Source organism: Patiria miniata, unplaced genomic scaffold (assembly GCF_015706575.1).
Source record: "Patiria miniata isolate m_02_andy unplaced genomic scaffold, ASM1570657v1 HiC_scaffold_3, whole genome shotgun sequence".
In the NCBI taxonomy this organism is placed as follows: Eukaryota; Metazoa; Echinodermata; class Asteroidea; order Valvatida; family Asterinidae; genus Patiria; species Patiria miniata.
Genome location: NW_024037069.1, coordinates 10866114 through 10880575, shown reverse-complemented (window position 1 = coordinate 10880575; position 14462 = coordinate 10866114). Strand labels below are relative to the sequence as shown.

Here is a 14462-nt window from a genome sequence, read left to right as displayed (position 1 = left end):
ATTTTTGCACTTCACAACCCTTCAATTAAGTTTTGCAAAACCACTGTTGTCCATAGAGTTTCGTCCACACTTCAATTTTTTTTTAGATAATCTTCTGTGGAGTATGGATAACACTTCAAATCCCTGCACAATTCTTTTGTGTGGTTTAAGCAGGCAAATTTGGACATACTTCACTGCTCTCCACATCAATGCTGTTTTGTGCAGTGACTTGATCTCTGTTTATCCCTTCACCTGAAACTGACCAGCAGTGTCCTAAAGGGTTTTACATAACGTTGTGTGCGTGCAACAAGGTTGTATCTCCTAAAATTGCGTGCGACGTCATATACGTGAAACGCGAGTTTCCAATGTCAAAAGATTGTATCACGCTTACAATAACCCGGATGTGCACACAAAGTTAGTGGATGTTGCAATACGTGACAATGAGATACGACCTTGTTGCAAGGAGCGTATTCATGCGAGATACGACTTTGTTGCTGAATTGAGTTACGACCTTGTTGCACTGACGCGACTGAATAAAATTTTTAAAGGAAACCCATGTTGCATAACTGCTGCACCCACACCTCGCACCACAAATTTACGAGAACATTGGTTCAATTTGGTCACACGCCATTTTTAACAAATGGTCCTCTGTGAGGAAGACAGCCAACCTGGCGCTTGGTCCCTGGCTAGTTGTTATGCCCATTCCTCTGAAGGGCCTCATATTCTTCTTTAACAGTTTGAATGACTTTGATCACTGGTAGGCAAAACATGTCAAGCAAACCTCATGATTTCACTTTTCTTTTAAATAATAGTACAGCGACAGATGCGATGACCATAACTTAATACACGTGTTGGCATTTTCTTCAATACAAAAAATACTGAACAAGGGCACACACATAAACAATATAATACACGGATTTCAAGACAATTCCCAAATGTTTAGGGTGAGTTCCTTATCATCTCGCCAATCTGTCCAGCTACCAATCTTATCTCTGATTTCCAGGCGAAGCAAAACGTGTCTGATACAACATGCCAAGTTGTGAAGCGCACTTGTTGGTCTTCACAAAGCTGAACGCCTTCGTCTCCTGGTTATATCAAGTATTTCACACACACACACAAAAATATACTTCCATTGCAACTGGATAGCAATTCTATATCCTCATCCTGAAACTTCCCTCATTTCTTCTTCTTCTTCTTGCCTTTGCCCTTCTTCTTCCCCTTCGGGGCGTCGGGCCAGCCGAAGCCCCTCATCTCCAGGAATTCCTGGGGGCCGTGGGCAATGTAGTAAGCGTTCGTCATCGCAGCGGGACTCATCAGGTCCACAGGTTTCTTGGGCACTTTGCCGGGGGACGCCGATCGGGCTTTCCGGCCTTTCTTCTTCCCGCTGGGACTCTTGCTCCTGCTGCGACTGCGGCTGCCGCGGGGCAGCGCCTTGGCGCTGCGGCTGTATCCTGCCTTTTTACCGGGCTGATGGTTGGATTGGGAGAGAGAGAGGGGGAAGTAAGATGTTAAGGTTGCTTATTCAGTGTTTCATGGCAAAGCTTAGAAGTCAGTCAGTCTAAGACAGAGACTCATTTTCAATACTGTAAAGGCTTAGAGACAACTAATGTACGATATTTTGGCCATCATCAACTAGGCAACAGCCAGCAATTTGCACCTCCAGGTAACTCTGATATGGCCTTATCAAAGAGAGTCCAAGAGACTAGCGTTTGCTTAAAATTCAACTTCAACGAAGGCTAGCTTAACTTGTGTAGATACCAAAAGCAGGTAATGACATTCATAACAAGTAAAGACTCTTGTATGTCAATACATGTATGCCCATTACATCACAAAGGTATAGAATTTGTTAGATTGATCTAAATTTAGAAAATTTCCGAAATTTACACAGAAAGACTGTTTAAACTTTGAAGATGCAAGTCCATTATTTTCCACTAAATTATTTCCCTCTAAAAAAGTATGGCAAACTTAAAAGATAAATACGTTTTTCATACAAAAAAGAATAGACCTTATGGATTATGGATTTTTGGATCACTTGCATATTTTGTTGGCACTGATTTTCTACGATAAGAGGCTGAATTTACCAATACAGAATTGTTCGCTTTTTCTCAATGTGGAAATCAATGGTACAAAAGTACTTTTTTATTTCAATAAATTGGACTTACCATGGCTTCTGGCTTCGTAGCTCATGAAATTATGCGTGATGATCTTGGAAAGCTGGTCTCCTAATCCAACACCCTCATAACATGGCCTTTGGGAATGTGTGCGTCATCTGCAAAATACAAGTGTTTAAAAAATAGGCTACAGTTGATCTACCAGAGGTTATATAGCAACTAATAAGTCTGATAATAATAGAAGGTAATTTGTTTAAAACTTAATTCATTTATTTAGATTTTAAAAACCATCAGATTTCTAAATAAGTTTTTCTTCTTCTTTTGTTGGGTGTTTGATAGAGTAATAACATATTTAAAAAAAAAAAAATTATAGAAATTTCATTACCCGAAAATGCCAACTGCACTTACTTCAGTAAGTGAGAGGTTTGCGGTAACACCATGTGGAAATATCTCTTTTGTGAGTATGTGTGGTTCTGAAGAGAACCTGTGGGATTAACTTGACGTTTCAAACAGTATGCTCTGTTCATCATCAGTTTCTCCTGATGATGAACAGTGTTATGGCAGTAGTCAGATCACATGGCAATTATAGTGCATCGTTGTTTTAGCCCAGCCATCCCTGTGTTCCATGCGTTCTAGATACTGTTTGAAACGTTGAGTTAAAACAGGTTCTCTTCAGAACCACACATACAAAAAAGATTCACAAAAAAGATATTTCGAAATGGTGCTACCGCAAACCTCTTACTTTTATTGACCTTTCCACCATGCAAACCTTCAAGTCTCATCTGCACTTACTTCTTTACAATGTCACCAATACATTTCCAAGTAATTTTACTGTTTTGGAGAACTTTATGAAATATTCCCGTAACAATGATCTAAAATGGATGATTAATTACAAGGACTCTCCACATCTTCCTGGCTCCAAGTGTTAGCGGCAAGATCACATTAGCAATAAATATTGAATGATAAATCAATACAAAGAACCAGCATAACTGTCCACTGGCAATGTTGATTTGCAATGTGGACTGCACGTAGTAGTATGCAACAATGTAACCAGACATGTGAAAAGGTAATTTGAACGTAATTATTAATTTATCCATACAGTCTGTGCACAGTGCTTGCTATTGACTACCTTGGGTGCGGTGCCTGGATGGTAACAATGGTACTCAGTGGCAGGGTTCAATGTATAAAATGCATTGTTCAAAGGTCCAAATTTAAAGATGCAGTGTTCACACAAGTTTGGTGATTGTATAGAAAAGCGAGTCAAAATCTTCTTAGTAGTATTTACTACAGGTAGCACTAGAAAGTGCTTCTTAGTTCCAAATTCTTTCTTTTTTCTCTCAAAATATTTGCAATGACTGACCATATATATACATGTACAGTGAAAAATTGGCGTCAGGATTGCATTCTACCCCATATTGCTTTAATGCAGTGACCGCTCAATGAGCAGACATGTTTCCAAGACGAAATCGAATTCTGTAATTTAAAACCTAATCAGCAAAGATCACAAAAAAAATCCCCCAAAATGATGAGAATCTAGGGTTATTTAATTCCAAAAGCTTGCTTGAAGTTGCATAAGTCATTTTTGGAACAACAAATACATGTAGTCAGACACTGTGTGAGAACTAAAATATGGATTAGAGGGGGCTTCTAAAAACAAGATTGCCACATTAGAAACTGTTATGTTTTTCGGTCTTGCTTAGAACATACCCCTAGAACTATGTATGCGGAGCACCATAGTTCTAGGGTAGTCCGAGTAACTAGGACTCTACAGATTGTTTTTTTTTACATTTGGACATGCCTGTGGGCGACCGAGTGAGTGTGAATGAGTTGTGACATAGTCGGGCGATCGCCCAACCATGTCCAACTGTTAAAAAAAAAATCCGTAGAGTCCTAGTTACTCGGACTAGTTCTAGGGGTACTCGGAACCTACACTGTTATTAACAAAGTTAATCAACTGAATGGTTCCAACTGAATTCATTTCATCAACTGTGGGTAAGATACATGTAATCAAAATTTACTTTTCAGACAAATATCAAACGTAGTGGCTATCATTACGGCAGCCGTAATGCGATTTTCATCTGCGATTTTCATTCGCTAATCGCGAATAGATTATTTACAACTGACCTACCAACCAGAGCTAGGGCTTTTGTAGCTAACGATACTTGTCTTAATAAAATGATGTCTGGACGCTCAGTACGATGGGCCTCCCGTGGACAGGTGAGCGACCATTCTAACTTTTACCGTTTTAGTAGCCTTGGTCGATCAATGCTCTCGTCCTTATTCGTCCTGTACGCGGTCAATCGTCGGCATATATCCTCACGTGCTATGCACATGCATGTAAAAATACAGCGCGAACAGCGACCTCATGCAGCCACTATTTTTTTATGCAAATCAGTTCGGGACGATCGAGAGCCTTGGTTCAATCGTCGGCAAAAGCTTATGTTTTTCTTTATTTTGCGCTGGATTTCTAGCGCACGACCTCGTATGCGAATACAGATAAGTGTAGGCGGGGCTAATATGTGGAGTGTCCAATCACACCTTGGTAAATCCAGACATCATCAAATTATTTGCAGCTATTCGCCTTTTGCGGACGTGACAGGAACCACAGTTTTTGTGCATTGGTGCCATGTGCAGAGACACACACGTGTACGTGTATGGATTATGTACGGTGCCACGTTTCACTAAGACACTATGCAAGTTTCCACGCAACGATCGACCAATAAGAAAACGACATTTAACTTAGGTCAGCTAAGGCTATTAACATAATGAGCACCACCCCCAAAACCTCACATGGACGATTCAACCAAGGATCTCGATCGTCCCCAACTGATTTGCATATAAAAATAGTGGCCGCGTGAGGTCGCTGTTCGCGCTGTATTTTTACATGCATGTGCATAGCGCGTGAGGCAGGATATGCCAACGATTGACCGCGTACGGGACGAATAACGACGAGAGCATTGACCAAGGCAACCGTTTTAGCTAAAAAGTAACACGGTGTCTAACAGTGATCTTTGCTCGCCGAATACAGGTCAACTCGTACGCGAACCAACTCGTACGCGACCAACTCGTACGCGGGTCAATTCGTACGCGAACCGACTCGTACGCGGACCGACTCGTACGCGGACCAACTCGTACGCAGACCAACTCGTACGCGGACCAACTCGTACGCGTGAGTTTAGACGATTGGTGTAGCTCACATGGACAGATGAAATTAGGTTCGGTACGGTAGGTCGGCATAATTTTACCTTTTCTGAAAGGTTGAGATTTTCAAATTAAATGTAGTTGATTTTTGAATCCGCCAGTGCTACTTACATTCGCGATTTTTTAGAGAAGAATTCACACTATTCACAGGTATGCACAAAACGATACAACACATGTCTAACTACAAAAATCAGTTACTTTATTATCATCATTCACGGGTTCACTCCCAATCACACACAACGGTCACACATTGAACTACGGACTACCCGTCACACTATTCCCAAATTCTTCCCAACCATGCCAACCCAATCCTCGAAACCACTCCTAAAACGGCCCGCGTACGAGTTGGTTCGCATACGAGTTGGTTCGCGTACGAGTTGGCTCGCGTACGAGTTGGCTCGCATACGAGTTGGCACGCGTACGAGTTGGTTCGCGTACGAGTTGTCTCGCGTACGAGTTGACCAATCCGCGTACGAGTTGACTCGCGTACGAGTTGGTTCGCGTACGAGTTGACCTGTTTCCCCCTCGCCCGCACATTTTAGTCACAAGCTATTGTACATCATCCTCGACCCTCCATTATCTGTGCAGGTAACACTTGCATGGGGGGATACGCTCGCGCGTTGTCACACACAAATTGAAGGTAAATCAGTCCGGGAAATGTACGAATTCGACAACGTTGTCATATTTAACAACCATTGTCGAATTTTAACGATTACCGTTGTCGTATTCGACAATTTCAACTTCAAACGCAAAAAATGTAAAATTTACGCAAAACATGTACTTTTTTATTTCACAATATTGACTTTCAATCCTCTAACTAAATTTCTATCTGCGTAAATTAAAAACTCGCCTGTGCGATTGGAAGAAATTTCCGTTTACTTTTCACACCACCAGTCTGAACCAGGGCGCCATCTTGTTTAATGGCGCTTCATCCTTGTCCCGTTCATTGCAATTACTGTTTATTACAATATTACGCTAGGAATTAAAAAATAATAACAATGAGAAAGCTAATATTCTTATTGTAACGATAACTTTTAAAGAAGAATTTAGCTGTTCGTTTCCCAATTTTTTTAAAACGTTTTAGGTGTGCGACTTTGACAAAATGTTTAGCTATATTGCGCGGGAAATATGAAAACAGGAGGGGCGCGGAAAATATGAAAACAGTAGGGACGCGGTCTGACCAACACTATCCGGCTTAGCCTTTGATTGCCGTTATGACATCCAACTCCCAGGAAGACGACATATACAAGGTTTTAGAAGAATCCTTGGAGAGAGAAAAGGAAAACAGCAAGGTTGTATACAAGAAGAAAGTGAAATATATAGATAACTCGGTTACAAGACGGTCAACCTACCACCGCAGAGCCCAAAGCCTCGTGCGTGCTGTGAGTATAGGCCCAACCTAATGTACACAAGCTGAAATACACTCGTTTACGGGTCAGAATTCTTTCGACTTTTTTTTTTGGGGGGGGGGGGAGAGGGAGGTTTACCGTTGATTTGTTACTTTGTATTATAAGATGATTTTTAAGCTATAGGCCTGTACTTTTCTTTGTAAATATGAATAACGATGCATGCTTAGGGACGCTTTGCTTTATTTATTTGTATCATTTTTTTTTCATGTTAAACCTTGAGTAGGCCTACCTTCTTTTTAACAAAAAAGCCAACTTAATTTGTTTTCTTCGGCTCCCCAATAATATGTCATGGCCCATCAACTTTCACTCGGGACAGTTTATACCCAATGGAATATATGATAAATGGGAATAGAAAATGCAAGTCATCTGCGAGCCTTAACATTTCTTTCCAAAACTTACCGATTATGCAGGCTAAGGAATTGGTGATATCAACAAGATGTGAAGTGGACGTTCATGTGAAGCCGACGTGGGGAAGGGGCAAGACTTGGCGATACAGCACACAGGCCGAACGGAACGACACGGCACCGGCACAAACTGATCCTGAACTTGTGCAGCAGCCCTCGTCCTCATCGCTCACCATCACTCCGAGAAAACATCACAACACTGTCGAACCAGTCCATACGATCGAACCCAACAAGAAGCTGTCTTGTCGGGTTTGTGGGTCCGATGCCAACAAGTCCTCCTGGTTAGGGTGTGATCACAGGAACGCGAGGACCAAACGTCTTGACTGCCAGTATTGGGTTCATCAGAACTGCATCGGTCTGTACTTTGAAAGGGACGGTGACTTGGAAAAGGTTCCCTTCTATTGCCCGAAGCATGGACCAAGTCCAAAGGCGCACAAGAGGAAAAGAACCACTAAGTAAAAGGTAATACAATCATTCAGTTTGTTCCATGTCGTCATCTTTCTGTTCAATATCCTCGTTTCCGAAAGCTAGTAGCTCCCTCTCTAGATTTAGAATCTGACTGATATCTTGGTAAAATTGTATCTTGACACTCTTTGCTGCCTTTGCAACGTCACTATGCATCTCCCTGTACATATCTGCAGAATCTTGGTCACTGAATTGTTCAAGCAATTTCATCGTTTCTTCGGTCAGTTTTCTTGCAGTCCAGTTATTCATATCATTATACATCTGCTCATCTTCTGATGTGACAAATACTGGTTGCAGATTTGGCGCATGTGGGGACTTTTTGTAAGCGTCATAGTTTTCTAGAGCTGTGTTGTACACGTTGACAAAATCTTGGTGTAGCAATTTACCTTCTATTGACTTCAAAGGAATTTCCTCGTATGGATTTTTCAACATCCCCGACAAACGAATTTCTTTCCTAATAGCTTGAACTTCCAGCTCTCTGTTAAAAACAGATCCTCTCTGTTCGCCAGGATCCTGAAAACCGGCTCTTTGGAAAACAGCTTTCCTGTTTTTCTGAAGGTTAGCGCTACATCGGCTTGCCATTTGCCATCTTTCTACAGTCGGTACTCCTGGTGGAAGGATACTCTTCAAAGATCTGTTTTCGTTTTCAGTTACGTAGTCACCGCCTTCGCCACGCAAATTGTTCCCAGATCTGGAAAACGCCTCGTTCTCCTCTATATATTTTTTTATGTCCGGCGGTGCCTCAACTCTAACTTGCATGTCCCTGAAGAGAAGCGGTTGATAAATACCGTGCTTGCCAATATACATTATGGGAGCAGTTTTCTGGCGTCCGGCAATAGCGTGCTGAGAGTTATTTCTGCGTATACCACTTCTGAAGCACTTAACACCAAGGAAAATGTGAAATATGAGATCATATATCAAATTGAAATTTGGATTGATTACTCTTGTATTCTTCCACATAACGAAGTCCTCTGCTGTTGGAAGAAAGTTCTCATTCTCCTCGCGATTTTGAGAAACATATGTATAACATAGTTCGAGAGCAAATGCCTTCAACACAATGTCGAAGATCTGCCATGTGACGTGATGATTGCTTCCCCTGATTACAAAGTCTTTGGCTCTTTTGCTGCAGAATCCTAAACACCCAGCAATATGTTCCATAAATATGACTCTAGTCAATGAGAAAATTGCCCTCAGAAGGTTTATCTCTGCATGACCGGCACCAGGAGTGAGAAGAATATCATCCAAGAGCTTCTTGCTGCCGATATCGTACACACCTGGATGCTTAATCTCACAGTGGGCGTCAAAGGGTGTCACGGAAATGTCAATGTGCTCGTTGCACACTTCACACATAATCGTGTTTTTTATTAGCAGATTTGCAATCCGGTATGGAACACCATCAAACCCAACACGGATCCAGGAACGATCAGTGCCCACCCCAGCTTGTTGTTTCAGATTCAGCAACACCTCTTTTATTGTAGCCTTGGAATTTGGGTTTATAGGAATGATCTCACCCATCTTAACAGCTGGTTTTTCTTTTGAATGGCAGCTTGGTACATCGCCATACATACTGCTTCTATCCGGTACGTTTACTGGATTGTACCCGCATCCCGGACACTCAACTGTCACTTTATCATATACTTTGCAACACTTGGGGCATACGCAATCTTGCTCTTGTGCAGAACAACTGTAGTAAACGTGGTCCTTTGACTCGCCGGTGATGTCATCAACATGTAATTCACTTTTTACCTGTTCAATGAATTTACTCTGGCACATATGTCGGTATGGTCGGAACACATTATCATTGAGCTCTTTTTCAAACGCTGTAATTTTATCAGCTACGTCTTCAGTTTTGTCAAGCCAGTGAGATGGTGCAAGTTGGCCTTGAGTCTGCAAATTCGATGCAGGTCGACTTTGTATGAATACCACATTCGTCACAACATTGGCAGGAGTCGTTCCACCAGTACGCACACGACCCGTTTTACCTATCCTTTGCGTATTATCAGCAAATACATCTACATCACCAGACGAGAAACACACATTTGATTTGGCAGATGAGTTCTGAAGAACTTTCTTCAACGAGGTCACGCTCCCGCTTGCACTGCTTGCTCCGTCTAATGCGTGTGTAGTTTTGCTGCCATTTATCGACCACTTCACCAAGCCCTGGCTGAATGATAACGGTCCCACGAAGTTAGCATTGCGTAAAGCATAAATGTTCTCAATTACCAGGCATAGTCCATTGGTCTTCTTTGCATTTTGCTGGTCCTTATCAATTGTTACATTGGAAATACTGCTCAAAAATGATACCAGAGCCGGTGGTCTTTCCCCTAAATATTCCACGCAGTTTAAGTCCAACAAGTTTTCTAAATTCTTGTATGATCCCTGTACCGCCTTCGAATCTTGAAGAATATCGCTACTCAGTAGGTTGCCAAGAGCGGAGCAGACCCTCGTGACGCTTTCTTGGGACAATTTACGATTTGCTATCAAATTCAAAATTTCTCCGACTATCGCTGATTCTGAATTACTGGGCTCTTCCTCCTCAGGTAGCTGACTGGGATCTTTTTTCCCAGTTGTATCGCGTTTACTTCCAGTTCCACTTGTTGATGGCGCCTGGTCAAGACAGTCAATACAAACGTGTTTTGCGCGCGGACTCAAATACTTTTTATCCAAAAGCCACTGCAGTTTTCGAGTAGGATGTGATTTCAGAGCGATATTGAATAATTTGGGTGACTCCGAGGTTTTGAAAACATCGTGCATGATGCACTTGCAGCTCTTGGTAAACTGTGACCACGACGAATCCCCTGCAGAAGATCGAGTTCTCCGCTGAGCAACTGGTTTAGTTTTGCCCATTGTGAAATGTTTTTAACAGAAACTGCACACTGTTGGTAAGGAAAACAAATGCCCAGGTTGAAGGGAGTATATTGGCACGGTGTTGCAGACAGTGTTCATACTTTGTCTAATTCAATATACACATAAAATAACAAACCTGTGCAAGATTTAGCTCAATCCGTCATCGGAGTCACGTGACCCAAAAAACCTCCCATATTTTATTTTTTGGTCACGTTACTCATAATCATTAGCAATGCCAAAATCTCCAACCATGGTACCATTATTTACTTACTTTCAAGTATTATACATCGTGATATTCGACAGTTCCGATTTTGAGTTTCTGCAAATGGTGTATGCTCCCTTTAAAACAAGTTTCTAGAATAGTACAAAAAGTTTGCCGTCTTGCATGACCAAGTATCCGGATATGACGTCATCTTGTTTTTACAAAGACGCGGCAACGCTGCCCATGCTGCCCATGCATGCTGTTAGTACATTGTATCACACTTGCTTTTGGGTCACCACACAGCGCACATCTTGCAAATCTTTCCCACGACTTAAATAGTATACTGAGACTGAAGTTCAACGTTGAATTTCCTTGCAATGGACTATCTGCAGGAAATGAAATGTCTCCGTCAAGAGAAGGGGTGGCACCGAGAAGGGACAGCTGCATTAACATTTGTGTCAACGATCAATGGGTATTGGTTACATTCATAAATATACATTCAGTTCTTACCTTATTTAACGTCTCACAATGAGTTTCTCTGAACCTTGGGTTTTGTCACTGATTTTTATTCCTCCATGATTGCAGGTACCATGCCTACCACAACCGTCCTCTGCAGGGGCGACAGTTTGTCATGCAGTGTTCTCACCAATCCAGCAAATACGACAAGTGGGGATGTGTGGTCAAGGCTCCACAGCTTGAAGATGTTGATGAGGCTGTCCAGGGGATCGAAACCAGAGCTGGTCCTAATCGCACCACCGTAGCTGATGTCGCCGGCAAGGTCATCGGTCACGTGCCCCGCAAAATATGCAACGTGCTGGCCGCTGGCCTTGCCGTGGATTTTTCCATCGCAAGGGCCGTGTGTGTGTTCACGGGGGAGTTCCAACACGGCGGCGCTGCCTCCGGAGGTGGCCCAAAGCTGGTGGCCGTCTACCACCTGGAGGTGGTGCGCCAGCGAGATGCGGTGGAGATTGCGGACAGCATCCGTCCACACCTTACAGATAAAGACAGGCTGTGGATCTACTGAGGAACGCCGGCCCTACTACCCAGTCATCTAGACATCAAGAGTTTCTGTTGTTTTCGTAGTTTTAGCCTGTTTTCAGTACATTATTTATTTATGCTGCATAGTACTTCACCAAAAAAATGTGATTTTATTTTTAATTTAGAAAACTGTGATTTTACTTTAATTTAAGACTGTGATTTTTATTTTAGTTTAAAAGACTGTGATTTTCTTTTTTATTTAAAAGACTGTGATTTTATTTGTAACCCTAAGGAAATTAACAACAGATGTACACCACAGCACAAATAATGACAAAGTGAATACAACAACAGGCAAAGTTTCATCATGATCGATGCCCACTTTATTCCTCCAACATCGACAGGTTATCAATTATTTGCTGCAATTATTACTATAAAATGCAATATAATTTTGTAAAATCCGGAACTAAAGTGATTGTTTTGGCATGCAATAAATCAGTCGAAATCTTTTCAAATTTCTTAAATTATGACCAAAAGTATATTGTAAAATCAGGAATCCTATATGTTACTGAAATAATTGTTTTGGCATGCCATTAATCAGTCGAAATCTTTTCAAATTTCTTAAATTATGACAAAAGTATATTGTAAAATCAGGAACCCTATATGTTACTGAAATGATTGTTTTGGCATGCAATTAATCAGTCGAAATCTTTTCAAATTTCTTAAATTATGACAAAAGTATATTGTAAAATCAGGAACCCTATATGTTACTGAAATGATTGTTTTGGCATGCAATTAATCAATCGAAATCTTTTCAAATTTCTTAAATTATGACAAAAGTATATTGTAAAATCAGGAATCCTATATGTTACTGAAGTGATGGTTTTGGCATGCAACAAATCAGTCGAAATCCTTTCAAATTTCTTAAATTATGACAAAAGTATATCCATAAATCTATATTAAAAGTATCTATTTATTTGTTTTAAATCGTTTTGTAAATCAATAAAACTATAATCAACAATGAAAGGATTGTAACATGTCTTTGCATCTCTGTACCGCGTTCATTTTCCAATCCAGTCTTGCAGAATAGTGATGTATACCGGAAGTTGTCGAATACGACAATGGTTGTTAAATATGACAACGTTGTCGAATTCGTACATTTCCCGGACTGAAATGCGTAGAAAATGAACCGCGTAGCTTTTGGGGGTCTGACGACTGTACGTCGGTAGGCCTACTGAATCCCCGGCCTACTTACCATCTCACTCAACAACATATTTCTTCTTGTATGGAAACAGCAGGCCAGCAAACCATACCCGACTTAGGTTTATCGGGTTAACAATTAAACCGATTGGTTAAAAAATCAATGGGGACTTCCGCAATGCGCGAAAAACATTGCATGCACCGCGCCGCGTACATTATCCCGCGGCACTTCACACACATTTTGCACACAAGTACATAAACAACGCATTGGTAACCATAGCGGCAGACAAAGTAGGTCATGGAATGAGGGCGCTATTACAAAATATGCTAGAAAAACTTTGACTGAGCGACATCCCGCGGCCTCGCAACAATGTTTCTAGTGGCTTTTGCATTATTAATATCGGCACCGAATGTCATCTTGCTATTATTGGACAAGTTTAAGCAGAAATTTTTGTTGATCCAGTGGCGGCTAAGTTCAACACAAATGGCGCATTTTTATTAAATTTTGCCGCTACTCTTGGGCACGTGCGCTGTAGTAAAACTTTCAGGATGTTACCCCATTTTTTTTTTACGGGAGGGGCTCTTTTAAAAAGGCGCCACAAAATACCAGCATATTTTTCTGACAAACAATTAGTGAAATATGTAAGCTTAATCATAATTGGTCAACTTGTATATAAAGGAATATCTTATATATCAATTGGAAATTTGTTCAAGCGTGACTCGTTGGCCAGGAAGCTATTCTGCTGTGCATGCCCGATCGATATTCGGCACAATTCCAAGTATCCGGTGTCGTGCCAAAAACCGTCCGGTGCCAAATAGTGTCCGCTGAGCATGCGCAGTGGGCGCCAGACACTATTTGGCATGTAATACATGCCAAATAGTGTCCGATGCCAAATAGTGTCCGGACGCCGTCGTTCCAACACAAGGGCGCACGTACGTCCTGCCGGACAGTATTTGGAAGGAAAAATCGGACAGTATTTTGCAGGGGTGAATCGGACAATATTTGGCAGCGCGGGGAATCAGACAGTATTAGTTGGCAGGAAAAATCGGACTATATTTGGCAGGAAAAATCAGACAATTTTTTCTGCAGGGAAAATCGGACAGTATTTTGCAAGGGGGAATCGGACAATATTTGGCAGGGGGAATCGGACAGTATTTAGCAGGAAAAATCGGACAATATTGGGCAGGAAAATCGGACACTATTTGGCAGGGGAATCGGATAGTATTTAGCAGGGAAAATCGGACAGTATTTGGCAGGGGGGTCGGACAGTATTTGGCAGGAAAAATCGGACAGTATTTTGCAGCCGGGAAAAATCGGACAGTATTTTGCAGAAAAATCGGACAATATTCAGTGGCAGGGTGAATCCATATTCAGTGGCATGGGGAATCAGACAATATTTGGCAGGGGGATCATGGAATCGGACAGTATTTAGCAGGAAAAATCGGATATTTGTTTCGCAGGGAAATCGGACAGTAATTGGCAGGGGGGAATCAGATAGTATTTAGCAGGAAAAATCGGACAGTATTTGGCAGGAAAATCGGACAATATTATTTTGGCAGGGGGGATCGGACAGTTTTTGGCAGGAAAAATCGTGCGTACTGCACTGCACGCCAAACAGGAGAACTGACGCGAAAAAAACCCACAAACATTTTGCACAAATATAACTTT

The 14462-nt window shown here is 41.6% G+C and overlaps 2 protein-coding genes across 3 annotated transcripts; one reads left to right on the top strand and one right to left on the bottom strand.

Moving 5' to 3' along the window:
- Window positions 1–5957: 5957 nt before the first annotated feature.
- Window positions 5958–12481, top strand: LOC119737672. 2 transcript variants are annotated; one of them, XM_038212176.1, is made up of 3 exons: window positions 5958–6673; window positions 7111–7566; window positions 11204–12481. In XM_038212176.1, exons 1-2 carry the CDS (start codon window positions 6506–6508, stop codon window positions 7561–7563), a joined length of 621 nt encoding a protein of 206 aa, XP_038068104.1. In that variant the 5' UTR covers window positions 5958–6505; the 3' UTR covers window positions 7564–7566; window positions 11204–12481. The 2 variants fall into 2 exon arrangements, with proteins under 2 accessions (XP_038068104.1, XP_038068105.1); XM_038212177.1 differs by lacking the exons at window positions 5958–6673; window positions 7111–7566 and adding an exon at window positions 10441–11090 and having other exon boundaries at window positions 11204–11648.
- On the bottom strand, window positions 7541–11216 carry LOC119737671. Its single transcript, XM_038212175.1, has 2 exons — window positions 11129–11216; window positions 7541–10445 (listed from the first exon to the last, which is right to left on the bottom strand). The coding sequence occupies exon 2, from the start codon at window positions 10414–10416 to the stop codon at window positions 7576–7578; it is 2841 nt and encodes a 946-aa protein (XP_038068103.1). The 5' UTR covers window positions 10417–10445; window positions 11129–11216; the 3' UTR covers window positions 7541–7575.
- Window positions 12482–14462: the final 1981 nt, after the last annotated feature.

Bases quoted from the DNA above. Each gene is read 5' to 3' on its own strand.
- LOC119737671 (XM_038212175.1), bottom strand. From the start codon at position 10,416: ATGGGCAAAACTAAACCAGTTGCTCAGCGGAGAACTCGATCTTCTGCA.
- LOC119737672 (XM_038212176.1), top strand. From the start codon at position 6,506: ATGACATCCAACTCCCAGGAAGACGACATATACAAGGTTTTAGAAGAA. The intron at 6,674-7,110 runs GTGAGTATAGGC...CCGATTATGCAG, and splicing joins CCCAAAGCCTCGTGCGTGCT to GCTAAGGAATTGGTGATATC.